The sequence below is a fragment of the Arachis stenosperma genome, chromosome 3 (genome assembly GCF_014773155.1).
Source record: "Arachis stenosperma cultivar V10309 chromosome 3, arast.V10309.gnm1.PFL2, whole genome shotgun sequence".
NCBI classification, from domain to species: Eukaryota; Viridiplantae; Streptophyta; class Magnoliopsida; order Fabales; family Fabaceae; genus Arachis; species Arachis stenosperma.
Window position 1 is genome coordinate 15,111,768 of NC_080379.1, and position 25,188 is coordinate 15,136,955.

The window sequence follows — 25,188 nt, forward strand, 5'->3', positions numbered from 1 at the left end:
GTGGAGTACTGTCTGTAATCACTGCAAAACATCATATACGATCAGCGCGTGCAGTGCCAACATCAACACGTGTCCACCAACTACAATTACCAACGCATTTCTTTACCTGTTGAAAGATTTCCTCTTCAGCACAGTAGCATTGCCCATCTATTTATGGTTCTACTAAAACAATACAACTAGGCGTGACCAATTGGACGCTTATAAAGTCCAACATGAAATAGCTTGTTTGAAAATTGAAAGCACTCTAGAAATATTTAGTCCCTGGCACGTAACCTCAGTGCGTGGATTAAAAAATAGAAAATGTTATTTTCATAGTCGTTTCACCTAAAATAAGAAAAACAAATAGTAGAGGAAGTGTGTAATTAGAGGAATGTTAGGGTCAGTAATATTTGTGTTTTGTAATTATTAATTGGCCATTAATAATATTTTTAATAATATAAAATTAAATTTAATGATGTAGAATTATTCAAATTTTTTATAATTAAATACCGTCTAATTTTTTAAAAAATTACTGACTTCCAAAATTTTTCTTTATAATAATATTAAAAAAATTTTAAGTGTATTCATATATTAATTTTTTAATAATTTTTAATAGTTAATTTTAATTATAAAAATATATAATTAAAATTAACGGTTAAAATTTATTAAAATAGCGATATACTAATAAATTTAAAAATTTTCAAATAATATTATCCATTGAAATTCAGTTGAGACAGCGAAGAAGAAGGAGCCAGCAGGTTTGGCTTGCTTGGAAGAAGAAGAAGAAGAAGAAAGAGAAGGAATAACCAATAAGTATGATTTATGAATGAAGTCTGTGGGACCAGGTAGCCATCCAACCTACGAAAAGACAAGAAAGGCCTCCTTTTTGTTTTGTTTTGACAGAGAGACAGGCACCGATAAACACTTCTTTTTTTCCTGAAATATAATAATGTCGTCTCTTGTTGCCGGCTAGGGTCTGTTTTTTGGTGTTTCATTTGCATTATGTAACGATAATGTCAACATTGGGATCCCATGACAGCCTGTTCCGCCAAGGCATTTCGAGATTGGGGTTGGCCGCTTGGGCTCTGTATCCCAAGAATGTGCACTTTCACTCTTTCTTTCACTTTCACTTTCACTTTTTAGATTTGTGTCACTAAAATTATTTGGACAAAATATGGGCTTATTTATTTTATACGGAACAAATTTTGGTATAACATTTAATTATTAAATTTTATGATTTTTTTAAAATTTGAGAGTTTAAAATATATAATACATAAAAAAACGTATTGTCAATACGTAGAAATAATATTTCGTCTCCAAAATTTTAAAATATATTAAAAATTTTAATAATTAAATATTACATTAAAATTTTATCATTACCTAAAAAAATAAATACAAAATATGATCTTATTAGTTTATAAGTTACAATTATACTATTATATCATGTGTATATTAAAATTAATTATTAATATAAAATATAAATTAAAATATAAAATATATATTAAAAATAAAATAAATTATACATATATTTAATATTTATATATAAATATATAATAATTAATTTTAATAGTTAATTTTGATATGTAAATAGTATTTTTGAATAATTTATTTGATGAATAAATTAATTTGAATTGATTGGTTATTAGTTCAAATGTTCAGTTAAATAAGTATTGAATTTGAATATTATTTTGTGCATATAATAATTTATTAGTAAATAATAAACTCTTAAATGAAATTTTGATCCACAACAAATAATTTCAGACTAATAGCAGTGGTTCCGAATTAAGAGTTGATAGGATCTCAATCCAAATCACATTGAAATCAAATTTAAAAAATAACTTGCAAGATACTTCAATATCTAAATGAGTAAAACTTCTCAAGTAATAATTAATAGTATATGTATCTTTTTGGTGTTGTCTTTTTTCTTTATAAAGTTTAGAGATGCTATCGTATATCAATTTTCTGACTTTAATTTCATGTTTTAGTGCTTGTTTGGACGTCATTAAATCGATAAAAAAATATTTTTTTTAATGAAAAAAGATATTTTTTATTTTTTAATATGTATGATAAATTTTTAATACTAAAACTAAAAACACTAAAAAAATATCTTGTTTAAAAAATTACAATTTACATTTTTTTAAAGATTTTTTTAAATGTATTTTTTACATAATAAATAAATAAATAAAATACTTTTATTTTATTTTATCTAAATATAATTCATATATAAAAATATATTTTTACATAATATATCTAAATATAAAATTACTTTTATTTTTGTAAAAAATCTTTTAAAAAATATCATTTAAAAATATCTTTTTTTTAAAATGACTCCAAACAAGTCCTCCTAAGTCCTAATCTCTTGAGTTATTATTTTTATGACCTTTGATCACTCTTCCGATAAAGTAGGCTAAACTTATCACATTATATTCTTGATGAATATTCATCATTAATGAATAATTAACCTTGCCAATAACATAATTTTTGATTTATTAAATTAGGAATAATGTGAAAAAATTATTTGAGAAGTAAATTTAAAAAAATATATATAAATAAAATAAAATATTAAAAGTATTTAAAATTATAAAAATATAAAAATACTAATTATCAAATAATTTTAGCATCGTACAAATATTTAATCATTTACATTTTTTATATTACTATTTTCTGACAACAAAAAATATATTTAACAATGAGTTATTCTTTTTGTCCAATTTTTTATTTTTTTGTCTTTTTAAAAAAAAATATTTTTAGTAATTTACTAAGGATTTGACCAATGACCACCATAAACCAACCTTTTTTACAATGCGGCAGGTTGGGCTGTTGGCTGGCTAGGGACGTTAAGCAAGTTGCGTGCACAGCGTTACTACTTCACAATAAGCCCACATCATTCTTATTTTTATTCTGCTTTCCTTCCATATTATGAACATCTGTTCATCGTCCTTAGCTCTTGCCCTACTACTAAGTGTGTGTTTGGATTACCGTTTGCAAACGGAAGTTTGTATAAAATTGATTTTGTAAAAGTGATTTTGATCAAAAGTGAGTTAGTATTAACGTGGTTTATGTTTGGTAATTTTTATTTAAAATGGATTATAGTAAACTAAATATTGTTTGGATTACATTATTCAAAATCACTTTTAGATAGAAAATTATAAAAAAAGACATGAGTTTAAATAATTATTTTATGTTATCTTATAATTTTATTTTAAATATTTAAATAAATTTTAATATTTTTTTAGTATTCTCAGTATTTTTTAGTACTCTAATAGAATTAATAGAATCATAATACAAAGTAAAAAAAATATTCTATACAAAAAAGAAATAACAATAACAGTAAAAGAATTCATATAAAAAAAAGAAGTTTTATAAAAAATAATATGCATAAGAAAGTATTAAAAAGATATATTATAAAAAAGAAAATAATAAATATATGAATAATAAAGGGTATAATTGGTACATAGAACATAAAGTTTAATCCAACGTGAAAAGCTGAACGGAAAAGTTAGAATTTTTAGCTTTTGGTAAACGTGGGTTGAAGACAAAAATCACTTCTATATTTACAGAATAAAATCATTGCCAAACATGAAGATGAAACGTTCAAGGAGCTCAAACGAGCTTTTCTCTTCTCCAGCGTAAATCCAAACACACCCTAAAGGATAAGGACAAACCAATTGGTAATCATTCATTCATGTGATTAATCAAATCAATTCAAAATTATGACTTGGAATTTTTCTTGTTTACAGTAATTAATTAATTAAAGCTAGGTCATCTATCACCTGTCTGAAATAAACTTGGTTTGTAAATAGGGTTTCGGTTTAATTAATATGTGTTGACAACGCAAAGATTAAAGTATATTATTACCAATTAAAACATTAAATAATAGATTGGAAATATTAGTCTTAATTGCAATAGTGTATTTAAATAAAATCCTTCGAAGATATGAAAAATAGGGAAGAGTGGACGATCGAAGGAGCAAGTAGCAATTCTAATTTCTATTTGGCTCCCTGTGTCCCTAGCTCCCTGGATCATTCAACGGTTGTTCTAGTTTATTGCTTATTGCTTGAATTAATTGCAACTTGTTAATGCAAGACACTAGTATGAGTTTTTTTGTTTTTTATTATTCAAATTCAAATAGTGTATCTAATGATGATAGCGGCACAATGCACATTTAATCATGAAAACAAAGGTATAACCAACTACAATGACATCACTCAGATATTGCTTATAATTTTTAAAAAGAAAAATTGCTTATTGATTCTGTTAAAATACTTATTTGATAGTTTGTGTGATCATAAATAAATTACTCAAACGCAGAGAAAGCTCCTTTATCTTTACCCTCCACTCCTCCAGTATCATGCATGGTGAATATAGCATTGGTCATAAGCTCTACACCAAGAAGTTAAAGATGCAGGGTTTATATGAACAATATTTTACAGTAAGAATATGAATAGTAATATATATAATAATGTTGGATTACTTACACATCTTGCTCAATACCTTCAATAATTGAACTATTTTTCTCTTTTTTTTTTTAAATAGTAAATGTGTTATGTCAAAATTCGGAATTATTATTATTATTATTATTATTATTATTATTATTATTATTAGTAGGTGCCATAGTGCAGTTGGATGTTTGTTTTAAAATAATAAAAGCGTTTGGTAATGTGTGTGTCTCAGTTTTTATGGAAAAAACATTGATTATCTTAATCAATGGAAGGAGGAAAACAATAATATCTTTGCTTAAAAAAAATGAAATAAAACAAACAAAATTTAGATATATTTCCAATCCCAAAAGAAAATAGTGAAAAAAGGAAGTGTCTGTGAGACTGTAATTAGCAAAATAAACATGACTAAAAGTAGATTCTAATTAATCAATTTGGGTTGGTCGAGTGGTCAGTTCACTCATTCGCTTAAGTAAGTGTTAGGGGTTTGAATCTCGCCTTATACATGCAGCAACCCATTGGCCAGCGACAAACTCTTAAATGATGTTCAGATCTTTTACCGTTAGCATAGCCTGGCATAGTTTCTCATTAATAACTGAAATCCTTTGCCCATTTGTGAAAGGTATGTTGAATAGTAAATAGTCAAATTTGTTTATAAAAAATTATACAATTTTTAAACTAATTTTTTAAAATATTTTTTAATTAAATCTGTCCTAAAAAAATTTTAGTTAATCACATTAATTTTTCTGTTAATTTTTTTATTGACGATGTTAATAGATGTGAAATTACATTTCTAACATATAAAACAATACCATTTTTTTCATGAACTAGCCCAACAAATATTTAAACTCGACCTACCGAGTTCCACCCACCCCAAAAATCCAACCTGAAACTTCATAACCACTAACTTCATTGTGTTCTGTTTTCAGGTGATGGATTTTGCCTTCAGTCTAATGCTCAAGTCTCTTCACATTAGCAGCAAAATCTTCGATGCTCTATCTCTTCTTTGGCTTGTATGTGGTAATTGTATGTATGATTATGTGTGTAAGAATGTGCAGGAGTTCGAGTGATGTTGTTGTTGTTGAAGTCGCTGGAGTCACACTAGAGGATGCCAAGCGTTTTGCTGAAAATGCATTCTATGATGGCAAGGAAAACACCAGTTCTCTCGCTTACTGAGGTCAGTCCTGCGTCGCCTCTTTAGTCCTCCTCGAATCCGTGATTGAATCCCACATTGGCCAATCAGCACCGCATCAAGCTTGCTAGCCACCTCTGCCCAGCTTTAGATCGTTTGCTACCTCTAGATCTATCTTTCGAGAACTAATTTGAAATTTGCGTGATCTTTTAAGGGTGAATTTGATAATTTACTCATATGTTGAAGCTGTAGGATCGTAGGCAAAGTTTAACAGTTAACTTTATTCAAAAGTTTAGCAGTTAACTTTATTCTCATCAACAACTGCTTACAAACTTGACATATTTTTTTGTTCACTACTAAACTAATAGAATAGTGCCAGAAAAGTTTACATCCCTTCAGGATCGGAGATGTTAACAATAAAAAAACTATCGTGAAAGATTTAGAAACGTAACAAAAAAAAATGAGATTAAAAATATATTTTAAAAATAAGAATTTGATGCAAATTTTTATAATTATTGTTTTTGTATGGATACTTGGAGGGATCGGCCCCGAGTTGTTATCTTCAATGCTGATCTATAAACTTTGGGACAGTCCGAGCTTTTCATCTAGAAAGATGTCCAATCGTGCAGAGTATGAACAAAAAGGGAGGAGTGTACCTACAAAGACACTCCGAAACTTAAGTTAGTATTCATAATTCAATCTATATCCTTGGGCGTACCTTTGTAAGTGAAGCAAAGTAGGTCGGTTATAGTTTGGTTGGTCGTCAGTATTAAAGAGCAGTTATTAGAATTTAGTGGGTGGTAATGTTAGGTTGGACGTTTCACTTTTAGAAGGCAGTTCATTGAGTTGAAATGTAACGCTTTATACCGAGTTATGACATCGACCTAGTAACGGTCGGATCAATTATTATTTAAAAAAATATATCTTTAAAAATTAATAATTTTATGTTAAGTGAATTTTTTTAAAAGTTTTTTATTGTGAATTATCACGATTTTTAAAAAATAAAATAAATTTTAGAGATTAAATTGCATTCTGAATTTTAGTGTGTATTTTTTAAATATTTATTCAAATATTATTACAAAATTCAGATTAAATAGATAAATTATTTGTTAAATATATTTTTTTGTCATTTTAAAAAAAATAATTATTATTAATTATTTTTATTATATTTTTAAATTATTTAAAAATTATTTTGTTGATAATAGTTTTTAAATTTTTTTATTAACGAATAACGATTAAATTTTTTGAATATTAAATTAATAGTTAATTTTTTTATTCACTTATTAATTGTTCTCCAGATGTTTCAATTTCAGCACCTCAATTTGATTAAGTAGATAGCTATAAGAATTCGGTTGTAATTAATCTTTTAAATTTTATTAATTAATTAATTCCACAGGCATTCTATCCGTTGGCACCACTTTTAAGTTTTTGGATCATGGAAAGTGCTTTTTGGATACTTATTCTCGTTGATTTATTTAATTATTCGAAAAAATTTAAAGTAACTTTGAGAAATTTGATTTGAAGAACAGCGAAGTTGTGTTCTAATAAAGCACATAAATAATGGGTGTGTTGCTGGCAAAAGCGATTTATGAATAAATTTGTTTTGATTACTTTGAATAATTTTGTACAACTTGATAACGTTTGATTTGATTCTTATCTATGTTTCCTCCTTTCCTTTAAAATTGCTTGTTAAGTATGACACGCCATTGCAAATTATTATTAATAATGTTAATTAATTGTTAAGAATGTGAATATCTGATTAATGTTACTTCCTGAATGGGACAATCGTCGAACGTAAACAGTACTGTCATTTTATAAAAATCAAAATATCATCTATGATTGATTCCCACCAAGATGAGCTAGCGCTTCTCATAATAGGAAATCTTGACTAGTAATGAAGTGAATGAATATTATATTAGATGTAACTTACTCGAAGGTTAAGCTGAGATATTAATGAAGTGAATACTTGAGGTTGGTTAAAGATAAGGACGTGGTTTCATGCATATCCGGTTTTTGATAAAGTTTACAGGTGGTTCATAAGCAAGTCGTAGATATTGTGTCATTTCTAAATTAATATTTTTCATTTTGGGAACTTTCACAAAATTATTTAAAAATTAGTTATCAAATTAATATTATTTTATATATTCTTTTAATGAAGCAATTAATTTCCGAATAATTAAATGTACAAAAAATATATTATGATAAAATAGTCAAATATTTTTAATGTATAATTAAATTTTTATAAATATCAAATATATATTTTTATATAATGATAATTTAGTAGTTGATATTTTGCTTTTACATAATTTAATAATATTTTAATATAATATAGGATTAGTCGATTAGAAATGTTTTTTGTTAAATTAAGAACAATATTGAAAATTCTAAAACGATAATAATATTTTTCTTAAATTATAATTACGTCTGTGTACATGTATATTTCGTCCAAATTTGATATCGAATTTGTTAAACAATAGTATTATTTATATATAAAATTAATTATTAAAATTAATTATCATATATTTATATATAAATATATATTATTTAATTTATTTTATGTTTTAATATATTTTATATTAATAATTAATTTTAATATTTGATTTTAATATATATTTAATATTATTAATTAAAAAATAATTTTATTATTAATTATTATAAATATAAATTAAAATTAATTATTAATATAAAATATATATTAATATATATAACTGATTTTTATAATTAATTTTGACGTGTAAATAATATTTTTTATTTTTTGACTATCTATTTAGTCATTTGTTGTTAAATAGGTTTGTCCCTGCATTAGCGATGATACTTAAAAAACTAAAAAGGAAATTAGATGAATGATTAGGGTGAAGTCCCAATCAAGAATTGAAAATAAGGAATTGGAATTGGACCCACAGAAGGAGTGGAAGTGGTGTACGTGCTGGCTGGCATACTTGTTCTGACAGACTGGTTCTTCCCATCACACTTCACACAACCAACCACCCTTTTGCCACCTCTCTCTCTCTATTTGACTGTTCCTCTCTTCTTCCTTCTTTCGTCTTCATCTCTCTTTGATTTCAACACTCCTCACACACATACACATACACTTCAACTATACTCTTCTCTATATTTTTATTCTTTTCAATTCAGTTTTGATTTTCTCGATCACCCATGGCTGAGGAACCACAGAAACCGGCTGAGGAAGTGGTGGCCGCCGTAGCTCAGCCTGAGACGGAGGCCCAGCCGGACAAACCTGTTCCTGAGACAGATAAGGAGACACAGGCCGATAAGGCAGAGGCGGCAGTGCCTGAGGCTGAGAAGAAGGAGGGCGATGCTGTTGTAGTCACAGAGAAGGCAGTGGAAGGAGAAGCGGCGGAGTCGGAGGCGGAGAAGCCCGTTGAAGGGAAGAATCAGATAGCGCAATCGGTGTCTTTCAAGGAGGAGAGCTACGTGGTTGGCGACCTCCCCGAAGCACAGAAGAAGGCTCTCGATGACCTCAAGAACCTCATTCAAGAAGCCCTCAATAAGCACGAGCTCTCCTCTCCTCCTCCCCCTCCACCGCCAAAAGAAGAAGACAAGAAGAAAGAAGAGGCCGTTGCAGCTGCCGAAGAGAAGAAGGAAGAGGCAGAAGAGAAGAAGGACGAAGCTGCAGCAGCCGAGGAAGAGAAGAAGGAAGAGGTGGTAGCAGCTGAGGAGAAGAAGGAAGAGGTGGTAGCGGCAGCTGATGAGAAGAAGGAGGAAGCTGCGGCAGCCGAGGAAGAGAAGAAGGAGGAAACTGCGGCAGCCGAGGAAGAGAAGAAGGAAGAGGTGGTAGCAGCAGCTGAGGAACCTAAAGTGGAAGAAAAAGCAGAAGCGGAAGTGAAGAAGGAGACGGTGGAGGTGGTGGAGAAAACAGAGGACGGTGCCAAGACGGTAGAAGCCATAGAAGAGAGCGTAGTGTCAGTGAAAGTGGAGGAAGAAGGTCCTTCAAGTTCGGCAGTAGCCGTGGAGGAGGAGAAGAAGGAAGAAGCGGCAGCTCCTCCTCCGCCGCAAGCTCCAGAGGAAGTGTCGATATGGGGAATCCCACTGCTGGCAGACGAGAGGAGTGACGTCATCCTGCTCAAGTTCCTGAGAGCGAGGGACTTCAAGGTGAAGGACGCCTTCACGATGATCAAGAACACCGTCCGATGGCGCAAGGAATTCGGAATCGATTCCCTGATCGAGGAAGATCTCGGAAGCGATTGGGACAAGGTGGTGTTCACTCAAGGGGTCGATAAAGAAGGGCACCCGGTGTGCTACAACGTCTTCGGAGAATTCGAGAACAAGGAGCTTTACCAGAAGACGTTCTCCGACGAGGAGAAGCGCCAGAAGTTCATCAGGTGGAGGATCCAGCTTCTGGAAAAGAGCGTCAGGAAGCTTGACTTCAGTCCGAGAGGGATCTCCACCATCGTGCAGGTCAACGATCTCAAGAACTCACCTGGACAACTGAGCAAGAGGGAGCTCAGGCAGGCTACTAACCAGGCCCTCCAACTGCTTCAGGATAACTACCCCGAGTTTGTTGCCAAGCAGGTACCTCAATTGTTTCTATTTTCTTGTCTTATTCTTGTGAATTTCTTTAATTATTCATTGATCTGTTTGGTGCAGGTGTTTATCAATGTGCCATGGTGGTACCTTGCCTTTTCAAGGATGATAAGTGCTTTCTTGACCCAGAGGACCAAGAGCAAATTTGTATTTGCTGGACCATCCAAGTCTGCTGAAACCCTTTTCAAGTACACTACCTACCTGCTTACATTAAATTCTGTCTCCTCCTTTCATTAACTCATGCCGCTATGTTTTCTCATATTTATTACCTTATTCATGATTATTAATTCCTACAATTTGCTTGTCATTGTGAACAGGTACATAGCCCCGGAGCAAGTGCCGGTTCAATACGGTGGACTAAGCAGAGAGGGTGAGCAAGAATTCAGTACCGCCGATCCTGTTACAGAGATTACAATCAAACCCGCAACAAAGCACACCGTCGAGTTCTCATTTGCTGAGGTCACTAATATTTATCTGATTATTAACCATGGAATGGAAGGAGCTAATTGTGCCCTTTGATTCAATATTTGTTAAGTAATAAGTAATATTAATACTTGATGTTTATTTGGATATGCAGAAGAGCCACCTTGTCTGGGAGCTTAGAGTTGTGGGTTGGGATGTGAGCCACGGGGCTGAATTTGCGCCCAGCGCCGATGATGGATACACGGTGATAGTACAGAAGAGCAGGAAAATCGCCCCGGCGGATGAAACAGTGATTTGCAACAGCTTCAAAGTGGGTGAACCTGGCAAGGTCGTGCTCACCATCGATAACCAAACATCCAAGAAGAAGAAACTCCTCTACAGGTCCAAGACCACACCCATCTCTGAATAGAGAGCTTAATTTTCGAGGAAAGGTGCTGACCAGAAAATGCTGCCTAGGTGGGTGTTTATGCATTTTCATTTGATGGAACAAAATCAGGGTGCAACCTGGGGTCTGGGGGGGATTATTCTTTCGTACAGGGTTATTTTGTTCATTTGGTTTATATAAATTTTATATATTGTTGTGTCTGGGGTGGCCAAATTTATCTATAGTTAGTTGCTCATAGTAATGTGATATCTATCACTATATCTTGTTCATGGGTTTTGGAATTGGATACAACCTGTTAATGCATCACCAACTGGAGAGAGGAAACATAATACACAATTGGGGTTGGGGCTTGGGAGGGTTCATTTGTTAAAGGAAAAAAGTTAGTGTATGTATGGACTCTCGGAGACAGATTGTGTTGCTTTGTGATACTATTGTTTCTGTAAAGCTTGTTCAAATGTGGTGGCAATGGTGCTGTCTGTATTACTTTATTATTCCGTAAATAATCAAAATTTACTTCATTGTTTGTTCATGAATTTTGTTCATTACTCCTTATATTTTTCACTCCTAGTTTATAAATAATGGAGCGTTATAATGTACGTGAGATGGTTGTGTATGCTTTTTCTTTTGAATGGTTTCATTACTGAAACTTCAAAGTTATCCAGAATTGATCTAACATGAATCCTTTGATACGGTAATTATAAAAATTTATGATATTATTGGATAAAACAGAATTAGTATAATATTGACGAAGCTGATGAGATCTCAATTTAAAAAAGATAATCTAGTAATCTACCTCACAAATAGATTCAGAAGTTTAGTATATAATAATTTTGTTTTATGGACTGAAACTTTAGTGTATGGTTGAATGACAAAACTACATATGCAATACAAGGACCGCACCACCTTTCAGAGGATACTTGGTTTTTCTATAAGAATCTTTAAATTGCAAAAATCTTAAACTAACAAATGATGATGATCGATTCCTTACTTATCCTTTTGTTCATACCCTGGCCCAATGCAAAGGCCCGGGTCCAACTAAAAGGCCTAATCTAAAAGGATTAGAGCCTTGCTAAGTGCCGACCTTCACATAAGAAGTCGGTGCCAACCATGACTTGGTCTGAAGAGGTCGGATGTGAGATTAGCTGGCAGATAAACACTCATTCAAATGAGTAATCGCCCCTAAAATCTCTCTAACCGCCTCATAAAGCCATATCTTAACCTCCCCAAGATAATAGGGACGGTTACCACCCTAAAGATACGGCACTACACCAACGGTGGTTATTGGCTCACCATTATAAATACACTGACACCCCTCAGGTATCTCTAAGTCCAATACTCTCTAGACCTGCTCACACTCTTGCTAACTTAGGCATCGGAGTGTCTTTGCAGGTACCACCCCCCATTCACACGCGAGCACAAGTCGGACGGAGCCTCCCGAGTTGCGGACCTACCCGGAGTTCTCCTCCATCACACACTTGGGCCGCCAAACGTCATTCGTCGTATTAATCTCCGGTTACCTACCGTAACATTGGCGCCGTTGCCGGGGACCCGCGAGATCATCCCACGATGGCAGATAGATCCCATGAAGAAGGCCATGTCGAAACAGATTCTGAACAAGAGAATCTAGACATGGGAAATGGCAATGAAGACAACGACCAGCACAGAGAGGGTACCTCCGGAGTAAAGAATCCGAAGGTAAATTCCTCAGATGGGCGTGAATCAGAAAAGGACGGACCATCCCACGTAGCTGAACTAATAGGATTGGTCCATAGCCGCCTGGAGCAATTGGAGCAAGAGCGGGAGAAACAAAAGGAAACCGAAAGGTACCTTAAAGAGGAGATGGAATGGCGGAAAGAGTTAGAAAGAAAACTCTTACAGCTAGAATCCTCCCTCAAGAACTCCCGCAACGAAGGCGAATATCAACTCCCGGGCGGAGAAGATCCCTTCAGCGAGGACATAATGAGGGCAAAAGTTCCAAGGAACTTCAAAAGCCCTGATATGGACCTCTATGATGGAACCACGGATCCAAAGCATCATCTAAGCAATTTTAAAAGTCGGATGTATCTAGCCGATGCCTCCGACGCTACGAGATGCAAGGCATTCCCGACCACTTTATCGAAAGCAGCGATGAAGTGGTTCGATAGCCTTCCCCCGAGATCCATCACCAGCTTTGAAGACCTCTCTAGGAAATTCTTGATGAGGTTCTCAATCCAAAAAGACAAAGTAAAACATGCACCGAGCCTCCTGGGAATAAAACAGGAGGTCGGAGAGTCTTTACGAGCCTATATGGAAAGGTTCAATAAGGCATGTTTAGAGATCCAAGACCTGCCCACAGAGGCAGTAATAATGGGGTTAGTCAATGGACTTAGAGAAGGTCCCTTCTCACAGTCCATATCTAAAAGACACCCCGTCTCTCTAAGTGATGTACAAGAAAGGGCCGAGAAGTACATCAACATGGAAGAGAATGCAAAGCTAAGAGACCTGAGTTCGCGACCTGGACCCACTTCCTCCTCTAGGGAGAGAGAAAGGGAAGTCAAAAAGAAGGAAGAGCTCGGTCTCGAGAGGCCCAGGAAGTATCACTCTTATACTCCTCTAAAGACTTCTATAGTGGACGTATACAGAGAGATTTGCAACACTGAAAGGCTGCCACCCCCAAGACCTATTAAAAATAAAAAAGGGGGAAGTCGCAGCGAGTATTGCGAGTACCATAAAATATATGGTCACTCCACCAACGACTGTTACGACCTCAAAAATGTGATAGAAAAGCTGGCTAGAGAAGGTCGGCTCGACAGATATCTCATGGAAAGGTCGGACGTCCATGGAAAGAGAAAGCGAGATGATATGGACAGGAGAGATCCACCACCACAGACCCCTGAGAGGCATATCCACATGATCTCAGGAGGATTTGCGGGAGGCGGAATCACTAAATCTTCTCGTAAAAGACATCTCAAAAGAGTCTATCAAGTCGGGGATGAAACACCCGACCTCCCCACTATATCATTCACGAAAGAAGATGGGCAAGGGATAATCCCCGGGCATGACGATCCCGTGGTGATAACTATGATCCTAGCCAACGCCCATCTCCACAGAACCCTAGTAGACCAAGGAAGCTCGGCGGACATCCTTTTCAAGTCCGCCTTCGACAAGCTAGGGTTAGATGAAAAGGAGTTGAGAGCCTACCCCGGCACCCTCTACGGACTAGGGGATACGCCAATAAAACAACTAGGATTTTTACCCCTTCACACCACCTTTGGAAAAGGGGAAAAATCAAGGACTCTAAGCATAGACTTCATAGTCATCGATGAAGGGTCAGCCTACAATGCCTTAATTGGCAGGACTACCCTTAATCGTCTTGGAGCAGTGGTATCAACTCCCCACCTTTGCATGAAATTCCCGACTCCAGGAGGAATAGCAACGGTAAGGGGAGATCAAAAATTGGCAAGGAAGTGCTATAACGAAAGCCTAAATCTGAGAGGGAAGGGCAAAGAAGTCCACACCATAGAGTTAGGTGGCGCAAGAACCAGAGAAGAGCTACGACCCCAGCCGGGAGGAAAAACCGAGGAGATACAAGTCGGAGAAGAGGAAGGAAAAAACACTCACATAGGAGCCAACCTAGGGGAAACCCTGAAACAAAGATTGGGCGAACTCCTAAGAGCTAATTCCGACCTCTTTGCCTGGAAGGCTTCCGACATGCCCGGGATTGATCCCGAGCTCATGTCCCATAGGCTCTCGGTTTACCCAGGGTCCCGACCTATACAGCAAAGAAGACGCAAGCTCGGCCCAGAGCGAGCCTCAATAGTAGAGGAGCAAGTACAGGCGCTTCTGGAAGCCGGCTTTATTAGAGAGGTCAAATACCCAACATGGCTAGCCAATGTAGTGCTAGTCAAAAAGCAGAATGGTAAATGGAGAATGTGCGTCGACTATACCGACTTGAATAAGGCATGTCCTAAGGACCCTTATCCCCTACCGAGTATTGATACCCTGGTGGACTCCAGCTCGGGGTACCAATACCTATCGTTCATGGACGCCTACTCGGGATATAACCAAATCCCGATGCATGAACCCGACCAGGAGAAAACATCGTTCATCACACCAAAAGCCAACTATTGCTACGTGGTCATGCCATTCGGACTAAAGAATGCAGGAGCCATGTATCAAAGGCTGATGAACAAAGTGTTTTCCCCCCATTTAGGGAGCCTAATGGAAGTATACGTCGACGACATGTTAGTAAAAACCAAGCAAGAAAACGACCTCTTAACCGACCTCTCACAAGTCTTCAACACTATAAGGTTGCATGGGATGAGACTAAATCCCGCAAAATGCGCCTTCGCAGTAGAAGCGGGGAAATTTCTAGGCTTCATGCTAACACAAAGAGGGATTGAGGCAAATCCCGACAAATGCAGAGCCATCCTAGAAATGAAAAGCCCGACTTGTTTGAGAGAGGTTCAACAGCTCAATGGCCGACTTGCAGCCCTCTCCAGATTTTTGGCGGGATCGGCACTAAAATCCCTTCCACTATTTTCTTTATTGAGGAAGGGATGCCAATTTGAATGGACTTTGGAATGCGAGGAGGCGTTCCAAGAGTTCAAAAAATTCTTAAGCCAACCTCCTATCTTAACCCGACCAGTACCGGGAAAAGACCTTGTCCTATACCTATCCGTGGCAAACAGGGCTGTCTCATCAGCCCTGATCAGAGAAGACGAGGTCGGTCAACACCCGGTCTACTTTACCAGTAAGGTCTTACAAGGCCCTGAGCTAAGGTACCACAAACTAGAAAAGTTTGCCTACTCCTTAGTAATAGCCTCACGAAGGCTACGACCTTACTTTCAGGCTCACACAATAAGAGTCCGTACGAACCAACCCATGAAGCAAATCCTCCAAAAGACGGATGTTGCAGGGAGAATGGTTCAATGGGCAATAGAGCTCTCCGAGTTTGATTTGAGATACGAAACTCGGACTGCAATTAAAGCCCAATGCCTCGCCGACTTCATTGCGGAATACGCAGGTGAACAAGAGGAAAAACCGACTGCATGGGAACTCTATGTAGACGGATCCTCCAACAAGACAGGGAGCGGCGCAGGCATAATATTGGTAGATGAAAAAGGGACCCAGATAGAGGTCTCCTTAAAATTTGAATTTCCGGCTTCAAACAATCAGGCAGAATATGAGGCCTTGATTGCCGGATTAAAGTTAGCTGAAGAAGTTGGCGCTACAAAGATGATAATCTACAGCGACTCACAAGTGGTGACTTCCCAAATAAGTGGAGAATATCAGGCAAAGGACCCCAATATGAAGAAATACTTGGAAAAAACCTTGGAACACCTCGGGCGCTTTGCGAAAACCGAGGTTAAGCACATAACTCGGGATCTAAATAGCAGAGCTGACGCCCTATCCAAGTTAGCAAGTACCAAACCCGGAGGGAACAATAGAAGCCTGATCTAAGAAACCCTCCAAGAGCCCTCGGTATCAAAAACAGAGGATCAACAAGAGGTACTTGAGGTAGTCGGCCTAAACCTCGGATGGATGAATCCCTTAGTCGAATACCTGAAATTCGACATCCTCCCCAAAGAGGAGAAAGAGGCTAAAAAGATCCGAAGGGAAGCACAACATTATACTTTGGTGAGAAATGTCCTTTACAGAAGAGGGATATCAACGCCATTGCTGAAGTGCGTACCGACCTCAAGAACCACCGAGGTGTTGGAGGAAGTACATAGTGGGATCTGCGGAAACCATCTCGGAGCAAGGTCGCTGGCCAGGAAAGTAATCCGAGCAGGATTCTATTGGCCGACCTTGCAGAAAGATGCAACAGACTTTGTGAAAAAATGCCAGCCATGCCAGATGCATGCAAATTTTCACGTGGCTCCACCAGAAGAGCTCATCAGTATAACTTCCCCCGGGCCTTTCGCAAAATGGGGAATGGATTTGTTAGGTCCTTTTCCCCAAGCACCAGGGCAAGTCAAATACTTGATCGTGGGAATAGATTACTTCACAAAGTGGATAGAAGCAGAACCACTAGCCACTATCACCGCTCAAAGAAGTCGCAGGTTCCTCTACAAAAACATTATCACAAGGTATGGAATACCTTATTCCATCACCATAGATAATGGAACCCAATTCACCGACGCCACCTTCAGAAGTTTGGTAGCCAGTATGAAAATCAAACATCAATTCACCTCGGTAGAACACCCACAAGCCAATGGGCAAGCCGAGGCAGCTAACAAAGTCATACTGGCAGGACTGAAGAAGAGATTACAGGAAGCAAAGGGAGCTTGGGCTGACGAGCTCCCCCAAGTGCTATGGGCTTATAGGACGACCCCCCAATCCGCCACAGGAGAAACACCCTTCCGACTAGTCTACGGCGTAGAAGCCATGATTCCTATAGAAATCAGTGAGCAAAGCCCAAGGGTAATTCTCCATGATGAGGTCGGAAATGTACAGGGGCACAAAGAGGAGCTTGACTTGCTCCCCGAAGTCCGAGAAGATGCCCAGATAAGAGAAGCAGCATTAAAGCAAAGAATGACAACCAGATACAACAAGAAAGTCATTCGAAGAACATTTGCTGTAGACGACTTGGTCCTAATCAGAAACGACATTGGAGTCAACAAATCAGGAGATGGAAAGCTCGCCGCAAATTGGAAAGGGCCATACAAAATCAAGGAAATGTTAGGGAAAGGTTATTATAAAGTAACCGACCTGGACGGCACTGAGCTACCAAGGTCGTGGCATGCTTGTAATATGAAAAGATACTACAGTTAGAAGCGAACTCTACTCCCTGATGTACTCTTTTCCCAGCTTCATGATTTTTTCCCAAAAGAAAAAAAAGGGTTTTTTCTGGAGAGGGGTTTTTAACGAGGCATCATAGTAGAGGCTAAGGGAAAACATGCTGTCAAGACCCTTAGTAGCAAAAAGGTACCTTCCCAATTAATAAAGATCTTTTTTACAATATCTCTCTTAAAATCCTCCTTTATTTTTATAAGTCTTTCTACGAAACGCGCCGACTTAAGCTCGACAAAACGTGAAAATCCCATGAACCGACCTAACATGGTCGTCAGGATGAAACGACGAGGTACAAGTCGGCGTAAAGAGGTTATATGAGCTGATCGTATTAAACTCGGGAACAGTCCGACTCATAAGTCGAAGACAAGAACCCGAGTAGAAAAACTCGGATATATTCCGAGTAAATGAAAAACGCATCGCAAAAATAACCTAAGTCATAAAAACTCACTAAAGTAAAGTCGAGTATAAAGGATAACAAAAGAGATAGGAAAACCCGAAAAAGCTTAAAGGTTGCATACAAGCCTTTGCACGAAAAAGGCTCGAAAAAACAATGCAAGCTAACAAAAGGTTTTCTCCGAAAAGATCAAACATATCCAAAACAGAAAAGCATGTGCACGCATAAGGTAACTTAGACCCTTATCCAAAAAAGGGCATTTATTTTGTTTAAAACCCTTATCCAAAAAAGGGGGCGGATATGAATATTTTGTTTACGGCCTTAAAAGGCCAGAAGGAAATTGTTCACAACAAATAAATAGAAGTTTAAAAAAGGGGGGACCCACAGGCCGGGCCCCCATATAGCCACAAAATAAAAGTCATTTTTTCATCGGAGTAGAGGAATCACCACCACCAGGAGAAGCGCCACCAGGACCGGGAGGAGGAGCCAAAGAGGAAGTCGGGGCAAGGGTTGAAGAACTCGGAGCATCTTTGGAATGAGGAGGAGACTCAATAATCCTCTGCCCCCGAGTCTTTAGGTCTGACTCGGAAACGACCTCGGGGGCAGGAGGATCAACAATAGCGCCATCGATAACTACCTTGTCAGGATGTAGTGGAGAAAGGTCCAAGTCGGGGGCTATGACCCTGACCTGCTCCAAGAAAATTCTCCAAGACTCCTCGGCGCCCTCGGCGATAGAGTCCTCCAACTCAGTATAAGCATTCCGAGAGTTCATCAAATCCTTCCTCACCTCCACCATATCTTTAAATAAGCTTTGATAACTCTCCTGGGCTGCCTTCCTCAGATTCACCTCCATAGTGCATTGGGCTCGCAGCTGGCTCTCCTTCTCCCGGAGGACATCTCTCTCCTTCCTCAGTTTATCCCTCTCCTCCTTCAACTCCCTCTCATGTTTTTCAAACATAAGAAGCCTCTCCTCCAGCTCCTCAACCTTTGGGGAAGTCCCCAAGGAGCTGAGGGGAGTCTTCTCAAATATGTCCAAAAGTTTGCCACAAACTCCCGCCGCCCTAAACTTTCCTCGGCCAGAGCGGTAAGGTGGTTCCGAACAGAAACATCATCCATATTTACAAGAGGATAGATGTTCTTTCGGACGAATGCAAGAGCATCCGCCTTAACCCCACCTTCCCAAGAGGGGCCAGACTCTGAAGTCTTGCGCTTCTTCTTCTCCGGCTCGGAAAGTAGTTGGGCAGAAGGGAGTGGTCGAGCCAAACTTGAGGAGGAGGAAATAATAATAGGTTGAGAGGGGGTACCCACATTTCTAGGAGGAGGAGGAGGAGGAGGAGGAGAGACGACCGCCTTGGCACCCCCGGACCGGGCCCGGGACTTCGCTTTAGCTTCCTGCACCCGTTGGTAAGACTCCTGAGCATTCTTTTTGCCATATCTACAAAAGAAACAACCAAGTTACAAGTCGGTAAAACACAAGTCGGCGGAAACAACTCGGAAAAAAGAAATGCATGCACTACCTATGCAAGATTGAACAAAAGTCGACGTCCCCTGAAGGATTTTCCGAGTATCTAAGTATGGGGCCCTCCCCCACGCTTCTCGGAAAAACCCCACAATGGCCGCCTCCACCTCGTCTAGGTCATCTAGACCAATCTTTTCGCAAGGGGAGGCCGGCAACCAGTAAAGGGGAAAGCGAGGGGAGGAATGCTCGTCCAGAAAAAAAGGGTGGTGACCCTCTACGGCTTGAACTTTGAAGAAGAAGTTTTTGAAGTCGTGAAAAGATTCATCAAAAAGGGTGAAAATCCTCCGACCTTGAATGGCTCGGAAGGATACCCATTGCTGTTGTTGTTTAGCCCACTAAAGGGCTTAGTCATATGAAAAAGATAAAAGAAAATCCTCAAAGAGGTCGGGAAGTCCAGAGCATGGCTTATAAACTGATAAATCTTCAAAAAACCCCAAGAATTGGGGTGAAGCTGAGTAGGGGCAACTTTACAGTGGTGCAAAACGGATATCTCGAAATCGGAGAAAGGGAGGAAAACACCCAAGCGGGTGATCATACATTCATACATGAAGAAAAAATGAGGGGCCGCCTCATTAACTCTCCCAAAACAGACCCGGTCTTCAAGACCCGGGGTTATCAGTTCATATTTGGGCTCGTCCTCCTCCGAAGTACAGAGCCTGTGATGAGTACGAAGGTGAGTGATGAACTCAGCGTCGACCAACGGTTCCTCCCCAAGGACCGTAACGTCAACCCACTGAGAAAGAATGTCTACGGAGGCCATTTTTTATATAAAGAAAAGTGGCAGAAACCTACAAAAAGGGAAAAAGAAAAGAAAAAATCAAAAAACACGGCCCCTAAAGAGAAGAGATACGAATCTGAGGTCTATGGGTCAACCTATCTACTCGCAAAACAAAACATGCAAACATGACATGGAGAAAGCAAAACTAACCTTTATCCGAAAATGAAGGTTGGAGAAGAACAGAAGTCTTCGAACGCAAGAATGCAGCACGAACAAGATAAGGAGAAGTTTGAAAGATTGCAGAAACGGAAAATAGAAAGAGAGGGAAAGTATTTATAAATACACCCAGGGGCATAATGGTAAAAACGAAGCAGTCATTAATGAGATTGCACCGTTACCAAAGCCCTCAACACTTCCCCAACGGACACGACGCTTGAACTGACGTAACTGTCAGAAACAAAAGGTCGCGAAAATCACGTCGGTTTCTAAGACCCACGTTTTCTTCAAACAAGTCGACTACGCACCCGAGTTGAATACTTGAACCCAAACTTTTAAGAAAATTTGGGCTCAAGTAGGGGCACTGTTCATACCCCGGCCCAATGCAAAGGCCCGGGTCCAACTAAAAGGCCTAATCTAAAAGGATTAGAGCCTTGCTAAGTGCCGACCTTCACATAAGAAGTCGGTGCCAACCACGACTTGGTCTGAAGAGGTCGGATGTGAGATTAGCTGGCAGATAAACACTCATTCAAATGAGTAACCGCCCCTAAAATCTCTCTAACCGCCTCATAAAGCCATATCTTAACCTCCCCAAGATAATAGGGACGGTTACCACCCTAAAGATACGGCACTACACCAACGGTGGTTATTGGCTCACCATTATAAATACACTGACACCCCTCAGGTATCTCTAAGTCCAATACTCTCTAGACCTGCTCACACTCTTGCTAACTTAGGCATCGGAGTGTCTTTGCAGGTACCACCCCCCATTCACACGCGAGCACAAGTCGGACGGAGCCTCCCGAGTTGCGGACCTACCCGGAGTTCTCCTCCATCACACACTTGGGCTGCCAAACGTCATTCGTCGTATTAATCTCCGGTTACCTACCGTAACACCTTTATTTCAACTAAGAAAACTTTTTACTTACTCTCGCATATCAACTTATTTAATTTTGTTTTTAGGACGTGATCTAGTTTATTTATGAGAAATTATTTTGCTAGTCTTCAGTACTAACCTTCTTAGTATTTAAGCTGCTGCTTTTTTAGTGCACCTAGTTTATTGGGCCAATCATGCAACAGTTGCCGTGCAGTGTAAATTCTTGTCGTGGAATTGTTTTGTTACAATTAATAAGGACAATAAGACACCCATAAAACGTGTTGTGTTGGTCCTAAACGAACACCACAGCATGTGCGACGCACCCTGGATTTCCAGGGCTGATATGCATCAACAGTATGTCAGCATTTTACAGCTACTTCTATGGTCTTCCAATTTTTGGTTGAACAAGTTAACATTTGGATAAATCAAGATAATTAAAGGATTAATAAAAAATATTATATTTTAGAAAAGAAAGACCTATTGATTACATCAGTAGATCATGAGAAAAAGTTATATGAAGTGAGTTATAATTATAGAAACAATATGAAATGAAAATGAAAATATATGGGTATATTTAGAGCATAACTACTATTTTTACCCTAATAACATCAAGAGAATATAAATCTTTTAAAATTATGCTGATCCTGATATTTTAGATTATAGTATAAAAAATTTATAGAATTAAACTACTTTTACAAAAAGGTTGTAAAGGACAAAGGTCCTGTTGGCTAAGAAGACTAAGGTTTCCGTAGATAAAAAAATCAAATAATAAAATTTTTAATTATTATTTTCATATAAAAGTTTAATTTTTTACTAATAATTAATTTTAACATTCGTTATCTAAAATTTGAAAGAATTTAACGTGTATGTTTTTATATTTGATTATATATTAAGTCTATTGTACAAATAAAAATAATTAATGTTTATACTTGTTATTTAAAAATATTTTTTCTCTATGTATATAAAAATATAATTAGATATTAGCATAAAAAAATTGTATTGATAGTTATAAAATTAACTCAAATTTATTTTTTTTAAAACAATTAAATCTTGATTCTAATTTTTAATAACATTAGTATTTTCTCTAAATTATATGTAATAAATATTTAAAGAAGAAGAAGTGAAAATATAGATTAAAAAGATAAGTAGTAAAAATTTAAAACTCAATAAAAAATATGCATATAATAATAATTTTTATTTGAATTATATTGTTCATTTTATTTTTGTAGAATAGAAAGGTAGAGAAAAATAGAGAATGAGAGAAAAGAGAGAAAAAGATAAAGAAGAAGAATGGGAGAGGGAGTTTGTTAATTTTGGAAAAAAAATTTATTTTAATTGTAATGAAAATATATGGTGATACATTTTGATTTGTCAAATTAATAATATAAAATATAAAATATAAATTATATATAGAGTGGGAAGTATAGAGAGAAATAGAAGAAAAAATGAAAGGTAGATCAGAGAATAATGTAAGAAGGGGGTTTATTAATTTTGAAAAAAAATATTTTCTCTAAATTTTAATACGATAGTGTTATCTGACACATTTTTATTATTAAATTAGTTAATAATATATAAATATAATATATAATATAACTATATTTCAATTTTAATATTTTAATTTTAATTTGAAGCAATTAAAGAATGTTATGTATATTTTGATTGTCAAATTTATAATTAGTCATTGATAATGATATATAAAAGAGATAGTAGAGTGAGTAAAATTGTGAAGAAATGAGAGAGATAAAAAGAGAGAGAGAGAGAGGAAAAGAAAATTCTTTAGTTTTGAAAAGAAAAATTTGATTTTAATTGTAATAAAAAAGTGATATATAACATATTTTAGTGGTAAAATTAATAATATATAATAAATAGACTTAAACTTGATTTGATTTTAAAATATATATTTTTTGTTTAGAATGAATAAAAATAGTAATAAAATTAGTTTAGACTCAAATTCTTTTATATTTTTTAATAGAATTTGATTAGAATTGAAATAATTTTTTGTGTTAAAATGTAGAAAAGATTATTTTTAAGATATTAATATAAAGAAGAAGGATTTCGAGAAGAGAAGAGTAGAGGTTCGACAGAAGTTTGGTATTGGCAGTCTGAAAGTGATTATAAGTTGTGAGAATAAAAGAAAGGCTAAGAGAAAACTTAGAGAGTAAAATAAGGTTTGCAAGGAGTTTTAATAGAAAAGAACTTGTAAAGAGTTTTTATAGGAGGATTTTATTCTCATTCATGAAAATTATAGCATAGATGATACTATATATATTTCTATAATAATTTAGTTGAAACATCATCAAAAAAATAAGAAAGAAAGTTAATTCACATCCTATTTTCTTGTATTGGCTTTGTTATAGTTAATGCATTATTGTGGGTAGTGTTCAATTTCATATTACTTTCTATCTATTAGAAGTCAAAATTCTGTTGCAGACTCAACAGTTGGTATCAAGAGCCAACGTTATATTATTCATTATTTGAGTGGTAAAATTCAATTTTGAATATAATGGCTTCTACTAGTATTGATGTCAAAGTAGGCAAATATGAAATCGAGAAGTTCAATGAAAAAAATGATTTTTCCTATTGGAGTATGCAGATGAAAAATCTGCTTATATCACAAAAGTTACACAAGGCACTAGCGAAAAAAGAGAAAAAGCCGGAAGGAATGAAAGATGAGGATTGGGAAGAATTAGATCTTGAGGCACGGGCTGCAATAATCTTATGCCTTGAGAGGGATGTTGCTTTTTTGGTGAACGAAGAAGCAACTGCAGCAGGCGTCTAGTTAAAGTTAGAGAGTAACTTCATGACAAAGAGTCTAACTAACATGATCTACTTAAAATCCAAATTGTATACATGCAAGATGGAGGAAGGCACCTCAATCCGAGAATACATCAATAAGTTTGATAGGATCATATCAAAATTAAAGGATATAGATGTGAAGGTTGATGATGAAGACCATGCACTCATATTGTTACTTTCATTATCGAAGTCCTATGAAAATCTGGTGCAGACATTGATGCTGGTGGGTGACACTCTGACCATGGATGAGACGAGGGCATCACTTTTAGCGGATGATCTACGTAAGGTTGCTACAAGTGTAATGTCATCTTCAAATGGAAGAGAGTATAATGATCAAGCACAAGGATTGTTCACGGCTAGAGGAAGGACTAATAAAAGAGGAAAAGGTAATAAGCGTGAAAAGTCTAGGCCAAAATCTAGACCTCACGCGGAGAGAACATGTTTTAAATGTTGTGAGACTGGACATTTCAAAGCAAATTGTCCAAATAAGAAGATAACTTTCAAGAAACAAAACAACGACAACCCAAAAGAGAAGCAAGAAGTAAGCTACGTCTCAAATGATGAGGAGGATTGTTACTCTGTAACAGAACAATCTTATGAAATCTCCGGTAAGTGGATTCTTTATTCAGGAGCTCTCACCATATGTGTCCAAATAGGAAGTGGTTTACTACCTATGAAAGCATAAACGGTGGCACAGTTTTAATGGGCAATGATCATGCTTGTAAAACTGTGGGGTTGGATACTATAAGAATCAAGATGCATGATGGAGGAGTAAGAACCTTAAAGGATGTGAGGCATATTCCAGACTTGCAGAAAAATCTTATCTCCATAGGTTTGTTGGAGAAAAATGGCTGCAAAATAGTTGCGAAAAATGGGGTACTAAAAGTTGTTTGTGGTTCTTTGGTAGTGATGAAAGAAGTTCGTCACGGAAATCTTTATTCTCTTTTGGGGACAACAGCCACAGGTGAGTTAGCAGTTGAAATTGGTA

At 36.6% G+C, this 25,188-nt stretch overlaps 1 protein-coding gene across 1 annotated transcript; it reads left to right on the forward strand.

Annotated features, from left to right (window-relative positions):
- Positions 1 to 8,466: 8,466 nt before the first annotated feature.
- Positions 8,467 to 11,432, forward strand: LOC130967452 (patellin-3-like). Its single transcript, XM_057892309.1, has 4 exons — positions 8,467 to 10,083; positions 10,159 to 10,283; positions 10,413 to 10,554; positions 10,673 to 11,432. Exons 1-4 carry the CDS (start codon positions 8,707 to 8,709, stop codon positions 10,925 to 10,927), a joined length of 1,899 nt encoding a protein of 632 aa, XP_057748292.1. The 5' UTR covers positions 8,467 to 8,706; the 3' UTR covers positions 10,928 to 11,432.
- The last annotated feature ends 13,756 nt before the right edge of the window (positions 11,433 to 25,188 follow it).

What these genes read in the sequence shown, in the direction of transcription:
- LOC130967452 (XM_057892309.1), top strand. Translation starts at nt 8,707, where the DNA reads ATGGCTGAGGAACCACAGAAACCGGCTGAGGAAGTGGTGGCCGCCGTA. An exon ending in CCGAGTTTGTTGCCAAGCAG is followed by an intron (nt 10,084 to 10,158) that starts GTACCTCAATTG and finishes TGTTTGGTGCAG; the next exon opens with GTGTTTATCAATGTGCCATG. An exon ending in TCGAGTTCTCATTTGCTGAG is followed by an intron (nt 10,555 to 10,672) that starts GTCACTAATATT and finishes TTGGATATGCAG; the next exon opens with AAGAGCCACCTTGTCTGGGA.